The sequence below is a fragment of the Lissotriton helveticus genome, chromosome 4_1, assembly GCF_964261635.1.
Source record: "Lissotriton helveticus chromosome 4_1, aLisHel1.1, whole genome shotgun sequence".
Classification (NCBI taxonomy): Eukaryota; Metazoa; Chordata; class Amphibia; order Caudata; family Salamandridae; genus Lissotriton; species Lissotriton helveticus.
In genome coordinates this window covers 771,720,772-771,748,605 of record NC_136063.1, presented here as the reverse complement: position 1 = coordinate 771,748,605, position 27,834 = coordinate 771,720,772, and the positions used below count along the sequence as shown (strand labels likewise).

General features: G+C 46.3%; 1 protein-coding gene across 1 annotated transcript in view; it reads left to right on the top strand.

The window, feature by feature from the left end:
- The window catches only part of LOC144827328 (histamine H3 receptor-like), an 82,677-nt gene extending 56,256 nt beyond the window's left edge, over positions 1 to 26,421 (top strand). Inside the window, exon 3 of the mRNA XM_078685680.1 lies at positions 25,424 to 26,421. Coding sequence (XP_078541806.1) covers positions 25,424 to 26,233 — 810 coding nt within the window. The 3' untranslated portion in view covers positions 26,234 to 26,421. The remainder of the gene's footprint in view (positions 1 to 25,423) is intronic.
- The last annotated feature ends 1,413 nt before the right edge of the window (positions 26,422 to 27,834 follow it).

The following is a 27,834-nucleotide window of genomic DNA, read 5'->3' as shown; positions in this document are numbered from 1 at the left end:
AAACAAGAGGGTAACCCTAATACACCTGACAGCAACAATTCACAGTTACATGTCCAACTTCAATTGGTTAGGTAGTGTAAATATTTCCAGTCCCCTGATACAACTCCGTAAAAAAATTATTAACTAGAGATTTTCATTTTTTGATTGGTGTTTTTGGGTCATTGGAGGAGTAATTTAGCTTGGTAGACTTTGCTGATCCAGGCCGAATTTTCCGGACTACGGGCCCGATTCACAGAATGAACTTAAGACTCAATCCTAAACGTACTACTATTTTGGTATTCACTGAATGCGCTTACTACTTTTGGCATTCACAGAATGAACTTACTACTTTTGGTAGTCACAGAAGTTAGGATTTTGTCTTAAGTTTGTCTTAAGACAAACTTAAGACAGACTTAAGACAGACTTAAGACAGACTTAAGACAAAATCCTAACTTCTGTGAATACCAAAAGTAGTAAGTGCATTCTGTGAATACCAAAATAGTAGTAAGTTTAGGATTGAGTGTTAAGTTCATTCTGTGAATCGGGCCAACCATTTTTAAAATTGGCAGATGTGTTGCATTGATGATGTAATATTTCAGGAACCATGAGACCTATATACTTCATTTTGGTGTCAAAACATAGGTTTTGGGGATCAAGTAGTCTTATAGAGACAGAGACGTCCTCCTCAGAGCACTGAACACAGCTGACAGAAGTACATTTGTGGTATTTCTGCACACCGTGGATTGGGTAAATGAAATATACTCTTGAACACATTGAGTAATTTATCTGACATTTCATTCTAGAGTACACATATTTAAGCAGTTGCAAAACTTACCAGTGCTGCTCTTTAATAATTACCTTTTAACCCTTTAGGGGCACTGGGTATGATGTACTTAGGTTTATAGAAATGTTTATTCCATAGCTGATGTACTTAGGGTTATAGAAATGTTTATTCCATAGCTGACACCAGTCTTAAGGCATTATACGCCGGTCACTTTTTGCACAGTGATCTCTTTTAGTCCTGGTCCCTTGATATACCTCTGTTAAAAAACTGTTGTCAAGAGATTTTAATTTTTGATTTGTGTTCTTGTACAGAGAACAAAATTTGCCTCAGTAGAGATTGCTAATGCAGGCTGAATCCTTTGGGATGACATTTTTAAAAATAGCGGGTGTGTTGCAGTGATGATGTAATATTTCAGTAACTATGAGACCTATATACTTCATATACTTCATTTTGGTATCATAACATAGGTTTTGGAGATTAAGTAGTCATATAGAGATAGAAAGTAACCCCTCCAAGCAGTCCTTCAACCATTTTCCAAAATGGTGGCTATAATAGAGTAAGAATGGACATATATAGAAATGAAACAAATAGTAATGGTTTGTAATCCTTTTTTAAAAGATTTTATTGGCATTTTTATTAATTTACATATATGTAGGCATCTAAGCATGGTAACTGATCGAGACATGACACCCATAGATTACATTTCGTTGGTTCAGGCAAGAACATGAAAATACAAGTTGGGAATATACATTTGATCAATGCATGTCTTGCAGCAATGTGTAATGTCATATTGGGTCTTAATGCTTGCCTAATAGGATGTAGTGTTGAGGAATAGGGAGCCGGTTCGTTAAAAAGATATCTACCGGTGTGCATGCCTAACTGGGGACTGAAACTTGGGATGGGTTTGTCCGGGTGGGCTGAGGTTGCCTTTCCTGTCCTTTGGAGATAGAGGTATATATTTCACTGTATGCTTTTATAAGCAGGGAGAATAAGGGTATTGTCAGGAACGCTAAATTCCTTGGGAATGTAATTCTGTCAGAGTGTCATGCGCTGCATATGATTTTCTATTTATAGGGAAATTGCATGATCATGACTCTTGGCGTGGTTCAGGAGTGCTGTCGTTCACATCAGAATGAGGCTCGGGCTGTGTAGTATGATTCGGGCCGTCAGGTGTATCCAGTAGCAACGCTGGTTGCTTTGTGTTAGTTACGTGGAGGTGGAATTAGTGCAGGAACATGGCCCATTCCATTGGAATGTTTATTTTGCATATCCCTTTTACCTCCCCCTTTTAATTGTGTCTTCCCCTGCCAAGCCACATTTCCTAACTGCTCCTACCCAGGCTGCCAGGGGGAGTCCGCTTGGAGTTCTCCAGGGTATGGCGATCCCTCTTTTTTGACCAAAGAAGGGCCAGGGAGGTGAAGCACATTTGGACCTTAAGGTTTTTGTGTTTTCGAAAAAGCCCTATCCCACTGGCTTCTCAGGTGTCAACGTCCTTGAGTCCTGTTATTTCCTGCAACATCCCGTGTATAGTTTTCCAGTAGGGCTGTAGCGTGGGACATGACAGGAACATGTGTACAAATGTTATGTCTGGGGATTGGCATCTCAGGCATACCAACTTTGTATCTGGGCAGAAGCGCTGAAGCACGCTTGAATGAGGAAGGCATGGTGTAGTATGGAGAATTGTATATTTTTGAAACAGGCATTCTGGATTCCTTCTTTGGGTACTCCAGTACACGTCCCCATTCCTTATCATGGAATGGGCGCCCTATCTTCTCTTCCCATTTCAATCATAACGGGATTATTGTAGTGACAGTTAGGTCCCGGACTGCTTTATAAAGCCATGTGATTAAGTGTCGCCCCAAACCCATTTGAAGGATTGCATGAAGTCCTGGGTGTGTCGCTGGTTCCCCTTCAGTGAGATCCCATATGTGGCAGCTGCTAAGCATTAATTGCCTGTGTAATAAAAATTGTCCTGGTGGGAGACCTATCTCATCCAGGAGTCGGTTAAACTGTAGTAGCTGTCCCTCCTCAAACAAGGACCCCACTTCTAGAATGTTGTGATCCGTCCAGATTTGCATTGCAAGAGCAGAATAAAAACCCTTCCTCTTGGGCAGACCAGCCAGTGGGTATGAAGGGGCATAAAATGGAGTGTTACCGTAAATGCAATGTATTCACAGCATGCATGTTCGCACCACCTTTACCTGAACCGAATGCGACGATCTGGGCTGAGTTCCCGGAAGTAGTAGGCGACAGGCGGCTTGTACCAACATTGGCCCCTCCCTGAAGAGGTCTCTACTAAATGGCATCCAGCCGTCCAGTGGGATATCTACTGCGCTTGCACTGTGAAAAAGTAGGCCTCGAAAGATGGTGGTCCCAACCCTTCTTGATTCATCGGGAGTTGCAATTTTTGGAGAGAGACTCTGCAGCGTCTACCGCTCGATATGAGGGGACTCAGCAAAGCATCTAATTCACGGAAAAAGGATCTTGGGGGAACAACAGGGGTGTTGGCAAAGTATTAGAAAAATTGCAGTACTAGGATAATTTCGGCTAAGGCGATTCTGCCACTGGGTGCCAAGGATAGGGTCTTCCAAAAATGTACTTGCCCCCTGGCTCCCGCCAAGGCTCAGCGATGATTGCCTTCAAAAAGGACAGCAGGAGAGTGGTAGAGTCTGATACCAAGGTATTGTGGAGCACTAATGCTCCAGGTTATATGCGAATTCCTAAATCCTATCTCTCGTGGGGGGAGATGAGGATTTAGGGGGTATATAGTGGACTTTGCCCAGTTGACTTTGAGTCCTGCAGCGGCTGCAAAGTCCAAAAGGATGTTCTCAAGGGGCTGGGATCGGATTCTATGTCCCTTACATATAGCAATAGGTAATCTGCGTACATTTATTTATTTATTTATCCATTTATAGAGCGCATGGTTACACTACCGGTGTGTCCCCGTGCTAAAACAGACACTCTGAAAGGAAGCAAAGAATATTTTCATATAACAACCCCTAGTCCCTAAAAATGACTGACACTATATGGGTGGTTCCAGCAATTGGAATGCCCCATGCGTCCCCCTCTCCCCGCAATCAAACCACAAGGGGCTCCATTGCCATTGCAAACAGGAGGGGGGAGAGGGGCACTCCTGCCTGGTCCCCCTCTCTACTGGAAGGGCAAGGAGATGTAATTGCCCAGCCGTACTCTGGAGGTGTGTTTCTTATATAATGGTTTTATGTATGCCCTGAAGATGTTTTGTAAAGGTACGGCCATATTAGAGTATCAAACGCTTTCTCAAGGTCCATGATCAGGCAGGCCACCCTAGGGTAATGCTCTCTTGCCTGATCCTGAACCTGAAACAGCCTGCAGGTATTTTGGGACGTATTTTTGCACGGCACAAATCAATTCTGGTCTGATGTATGAGTGGTGGGAGCACAGGGCCTAGCCGGTCCGCTAGGATCTTGCCTAAAACTTTGCAATCGGCAGAGAGAAGGGTGATTGGCCCGTAAGACACCAAGTGCATCGGATCCTGGTCAGGCTTTGGGATCGAGACTATGAGAGATTCCCATAATGAGCCTGGCAGTTCCCCTCTCTCCAGAGCTGCGGCATACATAGTGGTCAGTTGCGGTGCCAATTGAGTAATGAAAGTGCTATAATATTCTAAGGGCAAGCCGTCCATCCCCGGGCCAGTGCTCGGATCGACTGTTTCACTTCAGACTGTGTAATCTCTGCCTCTAGGAGGTCTCCGTCGTCACTCAGTATCTGAGGCATTGTGAGAGGTTCAAGGAATCGGATGAGTGGTTCCCAACTGTTCTGCATAGGGATCGAAAAAGTGTTGCGTAATGGTCATGAAAGAGCCGTAGGATGGCAGTTTGGGAAGTCGCGACTCCACCGATCGAAACTTTAATTTCGGTAATTGGGCAAATGTCTTGGTTCCGATAGGCTAGCAAGGCTAGGAGCGTTCCTGATCTACTTCCCTCCCTATGTCTTTTAGCTGCCTATAGCTTAAAGTTGTATCACCTTAGGTCTGCCTAGCCTTCCTCATATACCGTCTTGTGTGGGGGTTGCTGCATTTGCATTTTCTGCTTTAGTCAGTACTGCTAGTTTAAGCTCTGCAGACTCTTGATATTTGTCTAATACAGGCTCACCGCATCACAACTTAAAAGGCGTCCCATTCTAGCGTCCTGTTGAACGCTGTGTTTGTGTTGTCTACAAGGTATTCCACAATGCTATTCTCGTTGTAGCTTCCAGGTCGAGACTGGCAGGTGGGGTGACCGCGATCTAAGAGTTAACAGATGTGCATCATAGTCTGAGACTACTCTCCTTAAATAGTCTGCACGCTGGGTCATGGTCAACATCACAGATGAGCAGAGGAACTAGTCAAGTCGCACCCACAGGTTATGGGGTATTGAGTGGTAGGAGTATAGTTTAGTGGTTGGGTTTTGGCTCCACCAGGCGTCTGTTAGGGCCCAATGCTACGCCCATGATTGGAATTGTTCTGCGTGCGCTTGTGCCTGGAGGGTGCGATCGATACAAGGACAGGTCTAGTACACAGTTATAGTCGCCCCCTAGTATCTATGGTGTGTGTGTAAGTTGTGGCAGGATTGTCAACAGTAAGTCCCAGAATTGTCCTTGGTCCAGGTTTGGGGTGTAAATCCTGCCTATTAATAATGGTCACTTATCTAATAGTCCTTCCAGGGGACCGTACCTCCCCTCTATCTCCACCCCCCCCCAAGTTTCTTTAAATTGAACCCCTGGCCTGAGCCATATCATTGCCCTACGAGCAAACGCAGAATAGGTAGTGGCGCAAAATATACCGTGCCCCTGTATCTGTTTCCAGTCTAGCTCTTTTTGAGTGAGGTGCATTTCTTGTAATAGTATGATCTGTGCTTTTTGCCACTTTGCATAGGAATATACTGCATATCGCTTTCTCGCTGTGTGCATTCCACTGACATTTAGGGTCAGGAAGTTAATATCCATTATGTTTGGCATCATCTCTTTTGATTCTGGGGAACAGGGGGAATGGGCAGGGAATATTGCATCCTGAACTTGTCCCTAGCTCTTTTGCATACTGCTCTCTCAGGTTGAGGCGCCAGCCCCAAATGTAACTGTGTTTGTGAGGGTCCAGAGTAACTGGGGGGTGTAACAACTAATTTTGAGAAACTGGGTTCCAACATCACAGACCTATCACAACTGGTGATACTTCCAAACTACACGCATTAAACAGCAATCTAATGTATTGTTGAGGGGTACTATTTTGGGTTTCTGGGCTCATTGCCCCACGTGGCCAATGTTGCTTTGTGTGTTGGTCATGGGTCTAATGCACTGAAAACTAATTGTTCATAGCAGTGTTTAATGTTTTGGTTTTGATTGTCACTACTGGGTGCACTACAAGTGCGAGCAAGATAAGGGGGAAAGAAGGTTAACCTCAGGTGAATGGCCCTTTCAGATCAACGTGTCTGCCATCTGGGGAGTCACCAGGGGAGGGGTTATCGAGGGCTTGCGGGAAATACTTGTGTCTCTAGAATTGTCCTCGGACGATATGTGGGCCATCCTCTGTCCGATGCCGCCGCAACCATGTCTAGTTTAGCTTCCGCCTGAATAGCTCTCCTGCATTCTTCTATTTTTTCTTTGAGGTAGGGGGGACCCGCGGCTGGGCTGTGTCATCCTTTCACTTGCTTCCTAAGACTTGGCCTTCGCCGGGTCCCCCGGCCTCTCAACCTCCTCGGGCTATGGATTGTCTCCCTTTGTAAGCCACCTCAAGCATTGTTTTCTGCCCAATCAAACACTGCCTTTGGGTCTGTGCAGAATTTTGTGCCTCCGTTGCTAATGATCCTGAGGTGGGCTGGGAACCGCAGTGAGTATTTTATCCCTTTTTGGCAGAGCATTCTCTTTGCTTCTAGGAAAGTGGCCATTTGTTGTTGTAATGCTTTAGAGTAGTCAGGAAAGATCATCACACGCTTGTTTTCAACTTGGACCGGGCTGTGTTGCCTGGCCGCCCTCAGCACAGCATCCGTGTCTTGGAAATGGAGCAGTTTCAGGAGCAGCAGTCACGGGGGCATCCCCACGGGGGGTCATCGAGTCGAGGCTCTGTGAGTTCTTTCTACTGAGAAAAAATGTGCGAGTTCAGCGTCCAGGGTGAATGATATAAAACAAGTCTCAATATATTTTTTGGGGTGGGACCCTTTTACTCCCTCCGGTGAGTTGATCAGCCGAATGTTGCTGTGGCGGGATCGCCCCTCTAAATCATCCGCCTTTTCCTCCAGTATGGTTACTCGGGCTTGGAGGCTTCCTATATTGTCCTGTTGTGTTTTAGCTAACGGCGAAGTATGGCTAGGGTTTTTTCTCCCTCTGTCACTCTGTCAACTAATATCAGATGGTTGTCGCGTAATAGACCAAGGTCTGAGGATAAAGTTCCAAATCTGTCCTCCATTGTGATGCAGGAATGCTCAATTGTGGCCAGCACCTTGTCTAGTTTGTCTAACATTGCCTGTGGTGTTGTTGTATCTAATACTTTGGTTTGGTCCAAGTTCACCAGGGGCTGTTGGTGTGCCGGAGCTGTTGTTTGCAGTCCGTTGGTTTGGCGCTGTCACCCCATGCTTACATCTGTCTAGGGTTCTGCTGTGTTTATATTTTCTTGCAATTGCTGGCCTGTTGCTTCTTTCTTGGAAGGACCAAGGCTGGTCTTATTCAAGTGTCTGGGCTACCACTAGTAGTGACAGTTTTAAGGTCCGATGGCTGGCGAGGGGGGGGGGACTTTTGTTCTCCCAGTTAAGATACTTCCAATGCTTCTAATTCCTTTGATTCTTTGGGGCCTTTCCCCATAACTGGGGGCGTCTTTGTAGGTGTTGCTTTAAACGCAGCTGGGTCTGGTGTCAGGGAGTGAAGGTGGGGGTGGCTTTCCGTGCTCCTTCCCTCTTGAGCTGGTTACGGGTGGTGTTTCCTAATATGTGCATTGGTTATGATTGGGGACTACAGCCTCGCCTTTGCTGTTGTCCTTGTAGGATATGCCTGTGTTTGGGATGACTAGAATGTCTTCTTGTGTGCCATCAACACTCTACAATCCAGTCGTGAGCAGCTAGGCTCCTCTCCGCTTCTAGAAAGAAAGAAAACTTTACAAAGAAAACGTTATTGCATGATTTAAAAAAAACCTTTGCAAGTTACACAAGATAAAAGTATTTGTTGTAACCTTAATCCACCCCTCCTCCTGGTTGCCGTTTCCCCCTCACCTTCCCAGCACTTTGGTTTAACCCCAGCTGTCAGCCTGGAGGCAGCCTTGGAACGTTGGCATTATTATGCTACCCAGCTGGGGACACCGGATGATTGATACCTAATAAAATCATCTCTTCTGATTTACCGTGCAGTGTCAAATTACTACATTTTGTGGCGACGAGGGTCAAGGAGCTGAGCCAGGGTCAGCGTGGTGCCTCCCCCTGGTGTGAATTCGTGCTGGGGAAGCAAAAGGACAATTAAGACTTATCTCTTACCCGTTCCGGTGAACCTCTGCCAGGTGTCTTCGCCGAGTGCTTTTCGGTTTCTCTTCCTTCCTTTGGATGCAGCGCGGATGGTAAAGCTGTATTGTTTTTATGGACATCCAGGCACTTTCAGGAAGGCTGCAGTGAACCGACTTAGATCAGCGATGGAGGCGGAGCAGGCTGGTAGTCCCGATTCCTGAAGCAAGGTTCGTCTTCATTTGAAAACGGAGTCGTGGGACGTGTGAGGTGTCAGCGGAAAGGTGACTGACTTAAGCTAAGGCGGCGGAGCTGAAATTCCCGACTCCTGAAGCAATAGATCGGCTTCTCTTGGGAACGGAGTCGGGTGACGTGTGAGGTTAATCCGCGGAAAGGTGCTTGACTTTTGCGGTGGCTGTCGGTGCTGGTAATTAGTGAGTGGGCATCGACTTTTCTTTGTGTTAAGCCGCGCATGATATTTTTGCGAGTAATTTTCGTTGCCTGGCGTTGGAGAAGGTGTGTCATCGCCTGTGTCCCGAGTCTCCGTTCAGGAAAAGAGCCGCGGTGTGGAGAAGGGCGGCGATTTGGTGAAGGGCGGTGATTCATGAGGTGTATCCTTCCCCAGTCACGGTTTGATATACCAGAGGGTGTTGAACATTTTTCCCCTCATTTCTGCTCCGGCCACGTCAGTTCTGTGAGGGGAATCAGCGCTGCTGGGGCATAGAACAGCGTCAGCATTCTTCCTGCACCGTGAGGCTGAGAGAGAGCGACGGCGCCCACCACAGGAAGTTCCCGCCCATTTCCACTAACAGTGTAAAATAGAGGAAACTGAAAGGGGACTGGGGGAATTTATTAAGCTAGGAACCAGGGATACTATCAAGGTGAAGTGTTGTTTTACTGGGATTCCTGGGGAGCTTTACACTCGTTATTATTTTCTTCAAGTGTTATGCATAAGCAAAAGTGTTCCCATTGATTATACTCAGTGTGACATTTGTGTATGTCTTTTCAATTTTCAGTTGGTTTAATTGGAGTGAAAGCAAGTAATCCTAGCCCCCTACTGTATGGCCATGGCAGGTGCAGGTATGAGCCAGCCCCCACCTTTCCTAAATGAGCTAGGGGAACCAGAAATACCTTGGAAGAGATGGGTTGGAATATTCAAGTCATATCTCATAGCGATAGGGGGAGCTAATTATAACAATGTAAGGAAACAACACATATTGTTACATAATTTGGGCATACATGGAAGAAAGGTGTTTGAAGACATAACGGGGAGACTAGTAGATGATGAGCAAGAAGAGGTAGAAGGTGTGAATGTTTATGATTATACCTTGATAAAATTGGAAGAACATTTTAAAATGAAACTCAATGTGGTGCTGGAAAGGCATAAGTTCTATAAAAGGGTACAGAAGAAAGATGAGAAAGTCACAAATTACGTAGCGGTTCTTAAGGGTTTAGCTGCTACATGTGATTTTGGTGCGTTAACGGACTCTATGATAAGGGACCAGATTGTGAGGTGCACGAATGACTCAAGGATTCAAGAAGAGCTCCTTACGAGAAATCCTGACCTGGAGGAGGCTTTAAGTATAGCTAAAGGGTTAGAGCATACAGCCATGTGTATGAAAGAGATGAAAATACATGATGGAGCATTGAGGGAGAGGAATGAGAGTAAAGGGGCACAAGAGGGGGAGACCATTTGCAAGGTAGGGGAGAAAACTAAGGCTGGTCAGCGCAGTAACCCCCAGGGTTGGTTATGTTACAAATGTGGTAGCCCTAATCACCTGGCTAATAGTTGGAAGTGCCCTGCCAGGGATACTCTGTGTAGGAAATGCAACAAAAGAGGGCATTTTTCCAAGGTGTGTAAAAATGTAAACCAGAAAATACATATGGTGGATAATGTTGAAATTGATGATGTAAAGGAGAAGACATTTATTTTCCAGGTGGGGGATGAGGAGGAAAGTGAATGTAATGAGCACCCTAAATGTGAAATTACCTTGGATGGGAAAAAATTTGAAGTTTTTGCTGATTCATGTTCCCGTTACACTCTCATAGACAAGAAGGAGTTTGAGGAGAAGTTTGTGGGACAGGGGATAGTTTTGGAGAGAGCAGACATAAACCCAGTAGGATATTACAAGGAGCGCATACCGTTAGAGGGAATGACAAAAATGAGGATAACTTTTAAGGATAGGCACACAGTAGGGACAGTATATGTTGCCAGGAGGGGTTCGAATCTGTTGGGGTGGAAACACCAGAAGGATCTTGGTATCAAATTGGATCCCAATAACAAGGAACAGGTACTCTTAGTAGAACCCTCCAGGGTTGCGAAGGGGGTTTTCCAGGAGTTTGAGGAAGTATTTAGTGAAAAGCTGGGTGTGCTAAAGAACTATATGCACAAGATTACACTGAAGGAGGGTGCGAGGCCTGTAATACACAAAACGCGTTCCATACCCCTACGCATGAAAGAACCTTTGAAAGCCGAGTTGGACAAACTGGTTAGCCAAGGAGTGATCGAAGAAATAGAGACTTCTTCATGGTTGGCCCCGGTCGTGATCACGACCAAGGACGGAGGAAAGAACATTAGGTTGTGTGTGGACCTGAGAGACTTGAATGCAAACATTCTGGTAGACCGATACCCCCTACCAAGAATTGGAGAGATGTTAACCACCATACAGGGGGCGAGGTATTTTAGTGTGCTGGATTTGTCCTCAGCCTATTATCAGATAGAGCTGCATCCAGATTCACAGTCCTTGACAGCCTTCACTACTCCGTTCGGCAATTTCAAGTTTTTAAGGATGCCTTTTGGTTTGGCGTCGGCGGCAGCTGCCTTTCAAAGGGTTATGCAGCACATCCTGAGGGAATGCAGTAAGACCATGTGCTTCCAAGATGACATTCTCACCTATGGCTCAAGTGAGGAGGAACACAGTGAAAACTTGAAAGGAGTTTTAAGAAAGCTAAGAGATGTAGGATTTACTACCAGGCTGAGCAAATGCAAGTTAGGAGTGAGCTCCGTGGACTACTTGGGGCATACCATCTCCGAAGAAGGGATTAAACCAAAAGATGATTTGGTCAATGCAGTCAGAGATGCACCTACGCCTTCTAACAAAGAGGAACTGTTGTCATTTCTTGGCTTAGCTGAATACATGGCTAAGTTCATTAAAGACTTTGCTATCAGAACACATGCCATGAGAGAATTGTTGAAGAAAGACAGCAAGTTTGAGTGGCGTGAAAGGCAGGAAGAGGCGTTTAGAGACATAAAGAATGCTATAATTCAGGCCCCTTTCATTGGCAAATTTGATCAAGGAAAAGAGATCGTGATAACCACCGATGCAAGCAACAAGGGAATAGGAGCAACATTATCACAGAAAGTGGAAAGACAACTCAAGGTGATTGCTTTCGCGTCAAGGACACTTACTTCCCCAGAAGCGAATTATTCTACAGTGGAGAAGGAGGCTCTGGCAGTATTCTGGGCCATCAAACACTTCAAGTTCTATGTGTGGGGGGTACCATTTGAGGTACACACGGACCACAAGCCATTGGTCCCACTTTTCAGCAAGAAGAACATGGAGGACATGACCCCACGCATAGCCAAGTGGGTATTGGGCCTACAGGGGTATAATTTTCGAGCAGTTTACATTCCTGGACAACTCAACAGAGTGGCGGACTTCCTCTCTAGAGCTCCGGTCTCCGATGAAACAGCTGAGGAAAAAGTGCAAGATGACATATTGGAGATAAATGTAACTGCTGTGATGAAGGGAGAGTGGGAAGAGCACTTAATAAAAGATGAGACTTTGAAGAAGGTTAAGGAGTACATTGTCAAGGGATGGCCAAAGAAGTGCAAGGAGCTGGAAAGAGAAATCCAACCGTTTTGGAATGTAAGAGAGGATCTCTCTATTGATGCGAACTTTGTCATGAAGTCAGGGAAACTAGTGCCTCCGGAGGGTGTGAGGCAGCAAGTCATCAACTTAGCTCACGAAGGCCACCTGGGAAGAAGTTTGTGCAAGAATAGATTGAGAGCAGACTATTGGTTCCCAGAAATGGACCGTGAAATGGAGGAAAAAGTTTGTGACTGTTATGCTTGCAGCATCAGCGACAAGTCAAAAATCACCAAGCGCGCTCCATTGATACCAGTTGAAGTACCTGAGGCTCCGTGGAGTAAACTGGGATTTGATATCACAGGACCGATTCATGGTAGAGGTTCACAGGAAATGTATCTATTGGTGCTGATAGACTACTTTACCAACTGGATCTCTCATAAATTTGTGATTAACATCAACACCAAGGCTTTGATAGGTTTCTTGAAAGAGGTGTTCACGAGAGAGGGGTTTCCCGCTACTATAATTACAGATAACGGAGTCCAGCTGGTTTCAGAAGAAATGACTGAATTCTTAAAAGATTGTTCTATTTCCCACGTCCGCACGCCGTTGTACTGTCCCAAGGCCAATGGCAAAGTGGAAAGGGCAAATCGCTTACTTAAGGAGAGCATCAAGTTGGCAGGAAGATCAGGAAAAAATATGGAAGACGCAATTGTGGAAACGTTGTGGGCTTACCATACCACCCCTAATTCAACTACAGGGCATTCACCTTTCGAACTCATGAGGGGGAGGAAAGCTGGATCTAAGCTGTCCCCACAATGGATGGAAAGAAGAAGTCGTCTAGAAATAGACTCTGGAGAGGTGAAGAAGAGAATTGAAGACAAGCAAGACAAATATAAAGAGTGGTATGACAAGAAGTGGGGAGCTAGAGAAAAGAAACTCAGTTGTGGACAGATGGTGTACATCAGGAAGCCTGACAGAATGGGGAAAAGTGAAGACAGGTTCTACCCTCCAGGGAGGATAAGAGAGGTCAAGAGCAACGTAGTAGTCATGCAGGATGGGAGAGTGTGGAGTCAGGATAGGGTGGTTCCTGCCACAACAGAGGGAAACAAGTCAAGGGAAGTTAGGGCTGGTTCCAGCGACAGAGCAAGGGAGCTAGGGCACCGCAGGGTGAGTCAAAGGAAAAAAAACATCCCAGCCTGGCACCGTCAGTATAGCATGAGGTGATGCTGTCCCGCCATTAATGTTATTCCCGGGGCCCTGCCTTAGGTATTGTATTTGCTGTATAGGCCCTGTCCGGGGACACCTGTTTTACCTTTTTGCCTCACCTTTCTCGCCCTCCCTTCTTCCTCCCCTTTTGTTCCCTTAGGGAAAAAGATGTGTTGTAACCTTAATCCACCCCTCCTCCTGGTTGCCGTTTCCCCCTCCCCTTCCCAGCACTTTGGTTTAACCCCAGCTGTCAGCCTGGAGGCAGCCTTGGAACGTTGGCATTATTATGCTCCCCAGCTGGGGACACCGGATGATTGATACCTAATAAAATCATCTCTTCTGATTTACCGTGCAGTGTCAAATTACTACAGTATTGCACGTTAAAAGAAGATAAAACCCCAGTACTGATAACGGATCCCCGTACCCCCTATTCCCAGAGTATTGTGGTTGCCCTTTAGCCGACCTGTTTGTAATGACCGTTTGCGGCATTGGTGGTGATGTCCAGAATTTCAAAATCGAGTCACGGTAGTGTGCCAACTTATGCGCTGAGCCCATCCATTCAGATTGTTGGTGCCTCTGAAAATTGTTTGTCCTTTGCCTGGGGGCCTGCAGGGTGGATCTGCCTGTTGTTTTTCAGGAGGAGGTTGCTGTTAGCAAGTCCCCTCCCCTAATTGTTTTGCAGCACGATCCATAAACCTCACAAGAGCACAATTTAGGTTGGTGTTCCGTGGGTCAAAGCAGGCTGGTACTGCAGCCCTGCACGATCTGACCTCGTTGGTGTTCCAGCCTCTCCGTATAAGGGACCTTCTTTCCTTCAGCAAACTTGGACACAGGCAAATGATGTTTGTTATGTCTTCCCTATGGTTTCCGCAAAGTGTTGCTGGGCTTGTACTCTTTTCCATTTGGGATGGTGGCAAGACAAATTAATCACTCCCATTCTTAATTTTAAGAAGCAGAGTTAGGTGCGAGCGGTGAACAGTAAAGTTAGATACCCCTGAGGCATCAGCTGGTCGACCGACCTAAGAGACATCCAGCCGTGGATTCTTCTTGCGAGACTTGCCTCATTTTTTAATGAAGAGAGTTTTTTTGCGCTGATTTTTCCTAGCCTTTTAAATTTGTTTTGGCTGACTTGTACATCCCAAGCTATATTCAGGCCTAAGGTTTTTAGACCTCTTGCCCAATAGTCGTGCCCTGCTCCCCATCGTTTCGTATGCAAGTTTGACCATAGGTGTTGCGCTAAGCTGCCTTCTTTTGACTACCTCAGTTTGTGGCAGTACATTAAGAAGCTCATCACTCTGGCCAATGATTTGTTGCAGATGCCTAGTTCCTGCCTGATTTGGGCAGATGACGTATATGTTGGTAACTGGAACACTGTTCTGAAGATTTTCACAATGATTTTATCTAATTGGCCACTGTCAAGCCCTTTTAGCACCTTGTTTCCGTATGTTAATGTAGGAATTACCTTTGCATGTGCTGCCTGCAATGTTGGAGCGAATGTTGGTACAAATAGCTTTTTATGAATATTACTGAGTGCAAATGATAGCGCTACTCCCTTCTTTCTTTGCTCTTCTCAGTGGGTTTTGTACCTGCCATTGTTATCAAAGAGAACCCCTAGGTACTTGTGGCACTTGGATTCTAGGATGCTTTCAGAATTTAGGACCCATGCCAGCTACCGAGGCCTTCTGGACGGACAGCCAAGATTTTCGTTTTCTTGTTGTTTATCAGAAGGTAATTCTTTCTTGAATATTCGGCGGTAGCGTCCATGAGTCGTTGTAGACGGATCTTTGTGTTGCTTAGGAGAACTACGTTGTTGGCGTACAGGAGGTTTGACAGTTTAAAGCTGGCTAGTTTAGGAATATGAGAGTTTACCTTGTTTAGGGCTTCCGGGAAATCTCCGCTGCTAAGTGCTTGGCTTTGCTGTACACCTCAGTCAAAAATTGCCTTTGACGTCCCCTTAGGTCAATGTGTGATGGGCTTCACTCCCCTGCTGCCTGATGGATTGCCTCTCCTTTCTCAACTCACAAGTGGTGCCTGTGCCGGCCTTCTGGTCTTCTGATAGCTCTAGCTGTCTTGTGGGTCTGACATTTTTCCTAGGGTCCCTCATGGCCCTCTTCTTCCCTCCGCCCGAGCTCTATTGTTCTCAGCGAACTGGTATTATCGCCCCAGCCGCTTCTGGACAGTAGGTGGTGCCCCCCATGGGGCCCACAGACCTTGGATTTATCGGTGTCCAGGCTCTAGTGTGGATACTTCAGGCTGTCCTGAGGGGCCGCTGGCATGTTATCACTGCCCTCCTTATTTTCTCTGCTTTGAAGGGGCACGTAGGCTGATCCTCCAAGCCTCCAGCTGCGGTGATTGCATAAGGGGTTGCCATGTTGTGTTGGGCTCCCGCCTTCATCATGATATGTGGCCCTCGCCACCCCACAGTGCTGATTCCACTGTTCATAGTGCACAGCTACTGCGGCATTATTTTTTATTTGGTGAATGGGGGTGCTTCTTCATGGGGCCCTAGATCCTCAGACCCAGCCACAATCTCCACCCTGCTGTGGGCTTACACCGACCCAGGCTCCAGCGCGAGCGCTTCAGGCCACGAGAGACCACTTCTGGTGTCTCTGTTCTTTAAACACCCTCAAAACTAAATTCTTACTAATCACCCCACCTAACCAACCAGCCACCATACACAAATGGCTTAAACAACTTACAGCGTTCAACTGCCAACCTCTTATAATCGATTCAGCAAATTCACTGGGAGTAACTCTGGACAGTAACCTAAACATGCAAACATACATCAGTACTGCAGAAAAAGGAGCAAACTTTCAGATGAGTACTCTGAGAAAATTAAAACCCTTCCTCCCAGGAAATTACTTCAAGCTGGCAGTCCAAGAACTAGTAATTCCCAGACTAGAATATGGTAGTGCAACTCTCTGTGGACTCCCAAAATCTACAACTGCCCCCCTAAGAGCATCACTCAACTCAGCAGCAAGGCTCATCACAGGCTTTAAAAGAAACAGCCACATCTACCCTGACTTCAAAGCGCTCAATTGGCTACCCTTCGAGGCAAGAATTCAATTAAAAATCGCCTGCTGGATGCATAAAGCCATATATCACAACACCCCGAGGAATCTGGCCCAGAAACTGGAGCTTTTGTGTGGAAACAGATCATCCAGGAGAGCCAGCAGCCTTCTCCTAAAGCCTCATAGATTTGCCAAGAAGAAAACATATAACCGTGCTTTCTCTGGTATTGCTCCAAGGATTTGGAATGCACTACCCCCAAAACCAGACTTAACCCCTCGACTGCCTACTTCAAAAAAGAAGTCAAATCTCTTCTCATGTTGAAATTCACTTGAACATTGAATCGGACTCCTAGAACAACCAGCTGGAACTTAAGACTTTCTTTAGAAATACTGTTTCTTATGTACATTGTGTCTTTTGTTTAGCTACCTCACTTGTAAAGCGCTCTAATCCCGCAAAGGTCATGTTCGCGCTATATAAAACCTTCAAAATAAAAAATTAAATAAAAGAGCATATCGGGTTTTGTTCACCAGCAGTCCAGCGTGATATCGCTTCCCTTTTTGCGCTCACTATATTGTAGGAGCACGCAGGCCGGTTCTCTAAGCCTCCGGTCGTGGCATTTGCTTAAGGGGAAGCCATGTTTTTTCAAGCTCCCGCCTCCAGCAGCACTTATGGCTTTTGCTGCCCCCTGCGCATGCTCCACCATCCGCGGCACCCACCCGTAGCTGCTTTGCTCTTTACTAGTCACTTTGCTCTTTACTGGGCTGTAGGGGGTGCTACCACACCACCTCGCTCCTCGCACTCAACCCCGGAAGGTTCAGAGACTGCCTACAGGCCTCGCCGAACACAACCCATGGCCAGTTCTCTTGCCTCCACTGCCGCCAGACCTTCAACACTGCTCCGACCCCCAAAACCACTGATGCCAGCTCCGGCGACACCCTAAGATGCATCCTTCTGAACGTGCGCTCCGTACACAAGCACACCATATAAATCTGGAACTTACTCCACTCTCTCTCACACGACATAGAGACCTACACCAACATCTCCTCCACCCCGACATCAACACTGCCATCCCGGACGGATACAAGATCCAGAGGAAGAACTGCCCCAACCACCCAGGAGGGGGCCTTGCCATCGCCCACAGGAGCGCCCTCTGCCTCACCACCTCCAGTGAAACCATCCCCTCTGCTGAAAACATGCACTTCCAGATCCAGACCAGCCCCAAAGCCACACTCCGAGGTACCCTTGTCTACAGTCCCCCCGGCCCCCGGACACCCTTCGCCACCACCATCACCAACTTCATTGCACCCCACGCAATCGCCTCAGCAAACTACATACTCATTGGAGACCTGAACTTCTACCTCGACAAAACCACCAACCCCAACTCCACCATCCTTTACGACAACCTCGCCAACATCGGACTTAAACAACTCATCACCACACTGACCCACAGAGCAGGACACATTCTCAACCCCATCTTCGTGGCAGGGAACAGCGTCTACTTCAGCCACACGACGCAACTACCATGGACCGACCACCACTGCATACACTTCGTCATCGACATTCCCAAGGCACCCAAACCAGACCCATGCCAACCACGAAGGAACTGGAGCAAGGTTACCAATGAGCAACTCCACTCCACCCTCACCGGATACAACCACACCTGGCCATCCAATGCAAACATCGCAGCCAGAGCACTCCACACGTGGATCTCCAACTGCACAGACGAGCATGCCCCGCTATACAACCCCAACAAACAGCGCCCCAGGAAAGCCGTTGGATTCACCACCGCTCTCCAAGAAGCAAGGCGCACCTGCAGACGCCTGGAGAAAAACTGGAGAAACACCAAGACAACAGAAAACTACTCCACCTACAAGAAGAATGCCAGGATGGACTACCACACCAAATCAGAAAAACCAAGAAGAACTTCCTCCAGAACAAAATCCTCACCAACTCCACCAACTCCAAGAAACTCTTCAGTGTTATCCAGGAGTTCACCAACCCACGCAGTGAAGCCACAGACATCACCCCATCCCAAGACCTCTGCAACAAATTTGGAACCTACTTCCACCTCAATATTAAAAACCTCTACGACAACATCGACAATCCACCGGACGCCACAGCCGCCCCGACCTCCAGAGACACTAGCCAGCCCACCATCACCAATTGGACACCAATCACGACTGAAGACACTGCCTCGACCATAAAAGGCATCCACTCGGGGGCCCCCACTGTCCCCTGCCCTCCTCACATCTACCACAGGGCCATGGCAGCCATCGCACCTGAAATACAAGGCATCATCAACCCCACCTTCAAAAGAGGCACCTTCGAAGGTGACCGGAAGCGCCCAGAAGTTGGGCCCCTCCTGAAGAAGCCCACAGCCGACCCCACTGACCTCAAGTACTACCGGCCCATCTCGCTCCTCCCCTTCACAGCCAAAGTTGCAGAGAAAACAGTCAACAGGGAACTGACTTGATTCATCGAAGAGAACACCGTCCTTGACCTCTCCCAATCCAGATTCCGAAGCAACCACAGCACCAAGACCACCCTACTTGCCACCACAGATGACATCTACGCCTTCCTGGACTAATGCCACTCCACAGCCCTCATCCTATTTGACCTATCGGCAGCTTTCGACACTGTCTCCCACTGCACACTAGTCGCAGACTACACAACGCCGGCATACAAGGAACAGCCCTGTACTGGATCCGGTCACTACTCACCGGAAGAAGCCAAAGGATCAGACTACCGCTGTTCCTCTCCGATCCAATGAAAATCACCTGCGGAGCCCCACAGGGGTCATCACTGAGACCGAGTGTACATTATGTGCAACCACACTCACCGCAACCCAATGATGTCACCACAAATAGACTCCACACAAGTTTTTATAAAATGAGTATAATCTTTATATAAGGAGTTATACAATATGAAAACACAGTACAAAACCAACATAGGAATGGGTAGTATTCCTTCCGGTGGGTTGGTAGCATCTAATCACAACCACCGATTCTAACCAAGCTTATGTCTAACTGGTTCCAAAAGGTTAGGCAAGCTGTATTTCTTGAATCACACATGTTGCAAAAGAAAAGAAATACTGCAATGTGTAACAATATTCTCTTGTACTGTGAAACAGAGAAACAATGTCATACGTAGCGCCACAGTCATGTACTTTGCAATAGAAGGAATAATGCAATGCGTACCACTACCAGTATGCCCTGTACCAGGTAGAAACAAAGCAATGTGTCACGCTACAATCTTGTAGTGTGCCAATTAGAAATAATGCACTGCGCCACGTTATAATCAGATACTGTGCGATGAAGAAACAATGCAATGCGCCACGTTACAATCATGTACTCTGCAAGGGAAAAATAACACGGTGCGTAGCACACCAAGCATGTAGTTCGTCTGGCACCAATAAGGTCAGGCATCATACGTCAGTTCGATAGTTCCTTAGCAGCAATAATGCACAGTGTAATACGAAAGTGTAGGTGCTCCATTAACAATGCCTCCAATATGGATCAATGATGACGCAAAGTACCGTTTCTAAATCCGGCGCCAATACTGCCCCTCCTTGGGCCTGCACAGGCCTAGATCTAAGTCAATGTAACAGGCTCGTACAGCTGACAGAAGCGAGAGGTCGAGAGATTGTCCCTCCGGACCTGCATCCCACCCCAGGTGGTGATCCACGTTACCTGGGGGGATGTGACCCCACTCTCCTCTCCTCCTTCAGCAACTTGGGCCCTGATCCAGAACTCTGTCAATGGGTATGACGAGCTCGGGCCGGCGGCTCAGCTCCTATGGGGGTGCTTGTCCAGGCCGCTGCTATTTCACTCCAAGGGCCCAATGACCTGGCCCTCCTCCCGGCGGTCTCAGTGAATACCAAGACCCGCCCTCAGCACTGTGGAGACTTACTTCGAATTCGATGCACACACTACCCAGGCATTCCTCACCAGCGCCTCTGGTTGCACCTCATCACACACTCTGCACGTCCGAGACTCACCTCTTCTCTTGTGCTCAAGATGACCAGGTGCTCTTCACCAACGCCTCTGCTTGCACCTCGACACGCACTTTGTGCTTCCGAGTCTCACCACTTCTCCCGGTGCACACGATGACCAGGCGCTCTTCACCAACGCCCTGGCTGCACCACAACACGCACTCTGCACGTCCGAGTCTCACCTCTTCTCCCGGTGCATACGATGACCAGACACTCTTCACGAACACTCTGGCTGCACCACGACATGCACTCTGCGCATCTGAGACTCACTTCTGTGCTCGATGCACACCACGACCAGGTGCGCTCTTCACCAATGACTTGGTTGCACCACGACACGCACCCTGCGCGACCGAGTCTCACATCTTCTCCCGGTGCACACGATGACCAGGTGCTCATCACCAATGCCCTGGCTGCACCGCAACATGCACTCTACGCATCTGAGACTCACTTCTTCCTTGGGTGCACACAACGACCAGGCGCTCCTCACCAATGCCCTGGCTGCACCATGACACGCACTCTGCGTGACCGAGTCTTACCTCGTCTCCCTGTGCACACAACTACCAGGCGCTCCTCACCAACACCTTGGCTTGCACCAGGACACGCACCATGCACATCCGAGACTCAACTGACTCTTGCACGCCCACGATCACAAGGCACAACTTCTAAAGATCTCAAGCTGCAAAAGCACGGTCATACCGCATTGCTTGGGAATTCTCCATAAACTTTAATAATCCTGTGTTTCCAAACAGGGAGCCAGCTCACCACGGGCCCTTGGGATTCAAGACACAGCACAAAGCACAGTCTTCGTATAGCTGAGGGACCCAGAGCCTCCAAGCACAGTCCCAACAGCCTCTCCCTTGGTTAGAACAGCAAACTGCAGACCAGCCCAGATCACGAAGCAAGGATTGGGCTTTCCACAGCAGTCTCTTCAGTTGCTCCTTCTTTAGCAGAGGTTCCTCTTGACCACAGAATGGGTCCAAGCACTTTCAGTCTCAATCCATTTCTGTTTCATTCCAGCGTTCAGGGGTATCAGCTCTCATAGTTATACCCCTTTATATCTTTGAAGTTTGTTTGTGCTCAGGGGTCTCTGACCCCTCCCTAAATGAGTTCTGGGTGTCTCCCTCCCAGTGTTACCTTTCTCCCTTTTATACTGGGGGCCTGGATCCTTAATCACTCAGCAGGAGATGGGTCAATTGGTTTATAGCACCAGCCCAGGCCTTTTCAACTCCCGGGCTTCTCCTCCCCCTACTCTCCAAATGCAGGACAGCCTGGTGCCATATCAGCCCCTCCCTGGGTCAAGACCTCTCCCAGCTCCTCTCACCTTTCAGATCCAGACAGTCAATCCACATTCAACAGAGACACACAGAAATGCTTAAAGCACAAAACTCAGCCACTTTCTAACAGAGTGGTTTCTGAACACACAGTGACAAACCACTTTCATAGAAAGTTGTGTTATGACACTGTGAGTTCATACATACTAAACTTCACCTTTCCATTATAAATGTATAGGAAACTAGGCTAACAAACACAACACCCAACCTCTCCATGCTGTCCTATGGGCAGGATGGCCTTTCAGGCAGTGAATAACGAAATGGAGTGTTTTTCGCTGTCATGACATAACACCCACCTTAGTATGTGTCCTGCCTTTTACCTACACTGCACCCTGCCCAGGGATTACCCAGGACCTACCACAGGGGTGCCCCATGTGTATGCAAAAGGTAAAGTAAGGCCTGACAAGTGGTTGCACTAGTCAGGACAACATGCTAACTTAGCACTCTATGCGCAGGCCCTACACTGCAGGCCTGATTTCCCTTCTCTGCGCGCCCTTGCATTACTAGCCCTGGCACACAAAGTGCACATTACTAGGGACTTTACTAGTAAGGCAAACATGCCAATCATGGCCAACCAATTACCATTACACTTTACATAGGGAACCCTTGTACTTTGACACTGATCAGCAGTGGCAAAGTACCCAAAGCATCTAAAAGCAAAGGAAGCAGAGGCAAAAGGTCAGGGGTAATCACACCAAGCTATGCTAGGTCTAACAGAGGCTCATTCTTTATGTTAGACTGACAAAAATGAATACAGTCATTTTACATTCTCACCCAAAAAAATGTAATTTCATTATTATGGATCAATACAGTTTCATCAATGTTGACCATTATTTCTGTGTTCTCCCTGCGCGTGAACCCATAGCCAGCTCTCAAGAGTGGCTTTAAAATTTAATTTTCTTTATCAAAGAGTGCAAACTTAACTGAAGGCTGGCAGTTATCTACTGCTGGGAGCTCATTGTACATTTATATTTTCAAATGTATACATACATACTGTTTGGGTGGGCATACAAATCTGCTGCAAATACATTCCCCTTGCTGTTTTGATGAGATACTCAGCTGAAAACTTAATCTTGGAAGAAACTATCTGCAGACAAAAACATGTTTGCCCTTTGAGACTCACATACTGTGTACTTTGTTCTTTCATCAATACCTTTGGCCCTTGTTCTGGTTGTACCACAGATAACAAATTGAAGATCCTCTTCTTTCTGATCAGTTGTTGGAGGTGGACGAGGGGTAGCCATCGACCTTCTAAGTGGTTGGTGGATTAAATTGGGTTTGGTTGTGGTCGCTTTCTCAGAAGACTTGGATTCTTGTTGTGATTCACTGGTTTCTGCTATTTTTTGACTAATTATTTCCAAGCTTTTTTCCCATTGTTTATGACTTGTAGCACTTGTTGTTACAATGATAAAATGTTTGATCTTCTTCACCCTTCAGTTTCAATCTTTTGTGAACTTCGTCTTGCCGTATTTCTGCAGCATCTCAAACTCTCTTCTGTCCAGCCGCAGTTGATGTAAAGTTTTCTTTCTGATTAGTTTGGCATATAACACATTTTTCTTTGTTGAAGGACTACTCAGATTTTGCAGTTAACAGGAGGTAAATATCCTTTGCTACCACCAGCTTCGCTCATGTTTACGAATTTGAATCAACAGAAAACCTGAAACAAAAACAATATTAAAATAAATTACCAAAATAAATAAATAGATCATATTATAGGGCAAAAACCAAAGGGGATGATGGACGGAGTGTTGAACATTGCAAGCACTCACTCCCAGTCAACTGATCTGGGTTTAATCCATCATCATTCTTTAGCTCACTCCCCCACCCCAGTTCAGACACGGCCATATGTAAATCAGTCTGACCCTGTGCCTCATAGGAACAGTCCAGCCCGAACTTCCAAGCCATGTCTTCCCTGGACCGGAAACAAGCATCCTGGGACCGGTTTCTGGCTATTCAGCTGTCATCAGCCAGGCTTGCTTGAAACCAGTGGCAAAGTGAGCAAGGGACCCACGTCTGGGCATACCCTGCCAACATAGGGCGAACAAGGCAAAAACCAAAGGGGATGATGGACGGAGTGTTGAACATTGCAAGCACTCACCCCCAGTCAACTGATCTGGGTTTAATCCATCATCATTCTTTAGCTCACTTCCCACCCCAGTTCAGACACTGCCATATGTAAATCAGTCTGACCCTGTGCCTCATGGGAACAGTCCAGCCCGAACTTCCAAGCCATGTTTTCCCTGGACCGAAAACGAGCATCCTGGCACCGGTTTCTGCCTAATCAGCCGTCATCAGCTTGATCCCGGTCCAGGGAAGACATCGCTTGGCAGTTCGGGCTGGACTGTTCCCATGAGGTACAGGGTCAAGACTGAATTGCATATGACCATGTCTGAACTGGGGTGGCGTGGTGAGCAAAATAACGATGGATTAAACCCAGATCTGTGAATGGGGGTGAATGTTTTGCCAATGTGCAACATTCGATCCATCATCTTGTGTGTTTTGTTTTTGACCTATGTGGGAAGGGTATGCCCAGACTTGGGTCCCGTGCTCGCTACGCCACTGGAGTCAAGCTATCCTGGCTGATAACAGCTGATAGCCAGAAACCGGTCATAGGATGCTTGATTCCGGTCCAGGGAAGACATGGCTTGGCAGTTCGGGCTGGACTGTTCCCATGAGGCACAGGGTCAAGACTGATAGACTGATTTGCATATGGCCATGTCTAAATTGAAGTGGAATGGTGTGCAAAATGACAATGGATTAAACCCAGATCTGGGACTGGGGGTGAAAGTTTTGCCAATGTGCAACATTCCGTCCATCATCTTGTGTGTTTTGTAGATCATATTATAGAGCTACCATTTTAGAGGATGGCAGAAGGGTTGCTTTGATGAGTTATTGTCTGTCTCGATAAGACTAGTTGACCCCCAAAACCTATGTTTTGACATCAAAATGAAGTATATAGGTCTCATGGTTTGGAAAATTCAGCCCGGACTAGCAATGTCTTCCCAAGCTACATTACTTCTCTAATGACACAAAAACACAAATCAAAAATGAAACTCTCTGGACAACAATTATTTTATGGAGGTATGTCAAGGCCCCACTACTAAAAGAGGTCACAGCACAAAAAGTGACCTGGGAATAATACCTTAAGACTGGCGTCAGTTTTGGAAGAAGCTCTTCTTTAAACTTGAGTAAATCATGCACAGTGCCCCTAAAGGAGTAAAAGTGAATGTTGCAAGAGCAGCACTGGCATCTTTCACAACTGCTTAAATATGTGTTATCTAGAATGAAATGTCAGATAAATCTCTCAATGTATTTAAGAGTATACTTAATTTATCCAACCCATGGCGTGCAGAATTACCATATATATTCTTCTGTCAGCTGGGTTCAGTGTTAGATGTAAGTGGATAAGTGCAATATATTGGGTTTTGTGGAAAAAAAATTGGAGGCCTGGGGTAAAACTACATATTGTCCTTTTCACGCTCTCCTTCCTCCAAAGCAGTCTGAATTGTTTCATAGCACTTTTGCACCCTTAAATTTGGCCTTCATAAAGTTTCTCCCTAGATTAACCTCAATAGAACAGCAGTCCTACTTATCTGAAGATCACAGAAATGGGAATTTGTGTAGCTTGGAAGAGTAAATGAATTTCTAGGTGTCCATGTGACAAACCAGTTCTTGCCCTCCTTGGACATGAATTATAAAATAAATTCCATAATGTGTTTTCAAAGAGAACATTTTGTGCTGTTTTGAGAGTTTTTGGTTTGTGTTTTGTCGCTGGGGCATTGAAATTCACGCGAATATATTGCATGCTGTAATGAAAATGTAAATCTGTTCCTTTTTTATCTCTGTTTAAAACAATGCCCTACCTTTCCTAGGTGGATTACCGAATGCAACAGAACATGCCACACAAAGCTCTGAAAAAGATACTAGGAGCTTGGATTTGCTCTGTCACTCTGAACTGCCCACCAATCATTTTCTGGGAGTACATTATTGGCAAAAGCACTGTTCCTCTAGATGCCTGCTTCTATGAGTTCAATAACATCTGGGATTTTCTGCTTGGGTTTTCACTGGCCTCTCTTCTAATACCAGCTGGCTTTGTAAGCTATTTTAACATCATCATTTGTTGGACGGTTAAAGAAAGCAGTAAAAAAAGACAGCGCTCTCAACCTCACAACAATAACACAATTCCCCCAAAGACCTCAACAGAACAACCAAGCTCCTTATTCTTTGTGGAACTTCAGCAGGACCCTCAAGGCATTGTGGAATCAATAGCTTCGCATAATACAAGACACTCAGCCCAACCCAACAACAAAAAGATATCAGTTTTTGCATTTGCTACCAAGAAAAATGAGACAAAGAGACCAGCACGCATATTGAAACAACAAACTAAATCCAACAATGCACAAGGGTTATCATCCAAGACATCAAGTGCAAGAGTGTCAAAGGATATACAAATTGCAAAATCTCTTTCCATCATTGTCTGCATATTTTTGGTTTGTGCCGGTCCCTACTCAATTCTGATGGTGATAAGAGCTGCCTGCCATGGTAGTTGCATAGAGGCCTACTGGTATGAAATTGCCTTTTGGTTGCTGTGGAGCAATTCTTTCATTAACCCTTTCCTCTACCCTTTATGTCACAGTAGTTTCAGAAAAGCATTTGCGAGACTGTTGTTGAAAAAGCGTTGAAGTTCACTTAAAATATTTGGCAACAGGTAACCATAGGCCCGAGTTACAATTGAAAGATAAACAGTCTTGAGACTGTTTCAGTCCAGATTCTGTCTGTAGGCCAGGGCCGTCTTTCCTGGGGTAAAACAGTCTCAAAGCTGTTTCACGCTAGAAAGAAATTAAACCCCTCTCCAGTAGCGGTCAGTGGTGGGAGTAGCTGCCGGGCGGTGATGTGTGAAGGAGGAGGGGCAGGGTGGGGGGTAGTAATCCATGGATTACGGAGGATTACAGGTAATTAAACATATAAATAAATAAAACAAATTTTGTTGCGTGCACTGCATTGCATTTGGGAATGCAGTGCGCGCAATTAAATTAGTTTTATTTATTTATATGTTTCCTTACCTGTAATCTTCCGTAATCCATAGATTACTAGCCCCACCCTGCCCCTCCCCACGTCACCGCCCGGCAGCTAGTCACACAACCGACTGCTACTGCCCCTCTCTCGTTCTACAGTGAATTTGTTCTCTTCTTTATAAAAGTGCTGCGTTGATAGTTACAATTTAAGAGGCTCTTATTTTGTAAAATGGTGTGATGTGAAATATTGTATTATTGAATGATTTTTGAGGGTTTACTGCAACTGTAATATTTCTAAATTTTCTCATACAGTAGTAGGTCAGCTTTACTGTAATTTTCTTCACCTGAAGATTCAATTTGAAATAGATTTTGCACCATCTACTTTTATTTGCTTGAAGTTGGTTGGTAATTTGATGGTAATTAGCATATGAACAATTTGTATATTTTATGAACTTCCGGAATAGCTCGTTAATAAGCTTATGAAGATCGTCAAAGATGACTCAGGGAAATTAAAAATGAATGAACACATGCAATCCTTCAAAAAAGCATAATAATGTATCCACACCAAATCAAGTGATTGCTGTATTAAAGTGGTCAATATGTGGCCGCTTTAAAACTAATGCATATATTTTATTTTTATACAAAACTAATATTACTGCAAATTAGTTTTTAGCATTTCATATACTGCTGACTAGGATCGGATGGCCTATAGGGCAATCAGGCAGCAGGGTCGTATTGGGATCACAATTTGGCCCGGGCACTGACGAAAAAGTGGCCCACATTTGCGGGGCGTGGCCCAAATTCGCAGGGCGTGGCCCACATTCGCAGGGTGTGCCTTTCATGAAACACACAAGGAATATAAGTGGAAAGATATTGTTCTTGTGAAGGACATATGGCCAAAAACATGTCAATGCCCTACAAGCTGAGCACCTGAAAAACAGCCTGGCCCCTTTCTATTACACAATTATTCGTCAGCCCTCCAGTGCAGGAGCACCTGAAAAACAGCGAGGCCCATTTCTCTTAAAAAATTATTCCCCAGCCCTCCAGCGCAGGAGCACCTGAAAACAGCAAGGTCCCATTCTCTTAAAAAATGATTCCCCAGCCCTCCAGCACAGGGACACCTGAAAAACAGCGAGGCCCCAGCTATTTGTAAATTACTCAGCCCTCCCCAGCCCTTCATTGCCTCAAGGCAATGGCGTGGCAGGAGAGGGGCTAAAGCAAAAACAGAGCTTCTGGGCCATCCATGGGGATGGGGGGAGGCTGAGGTG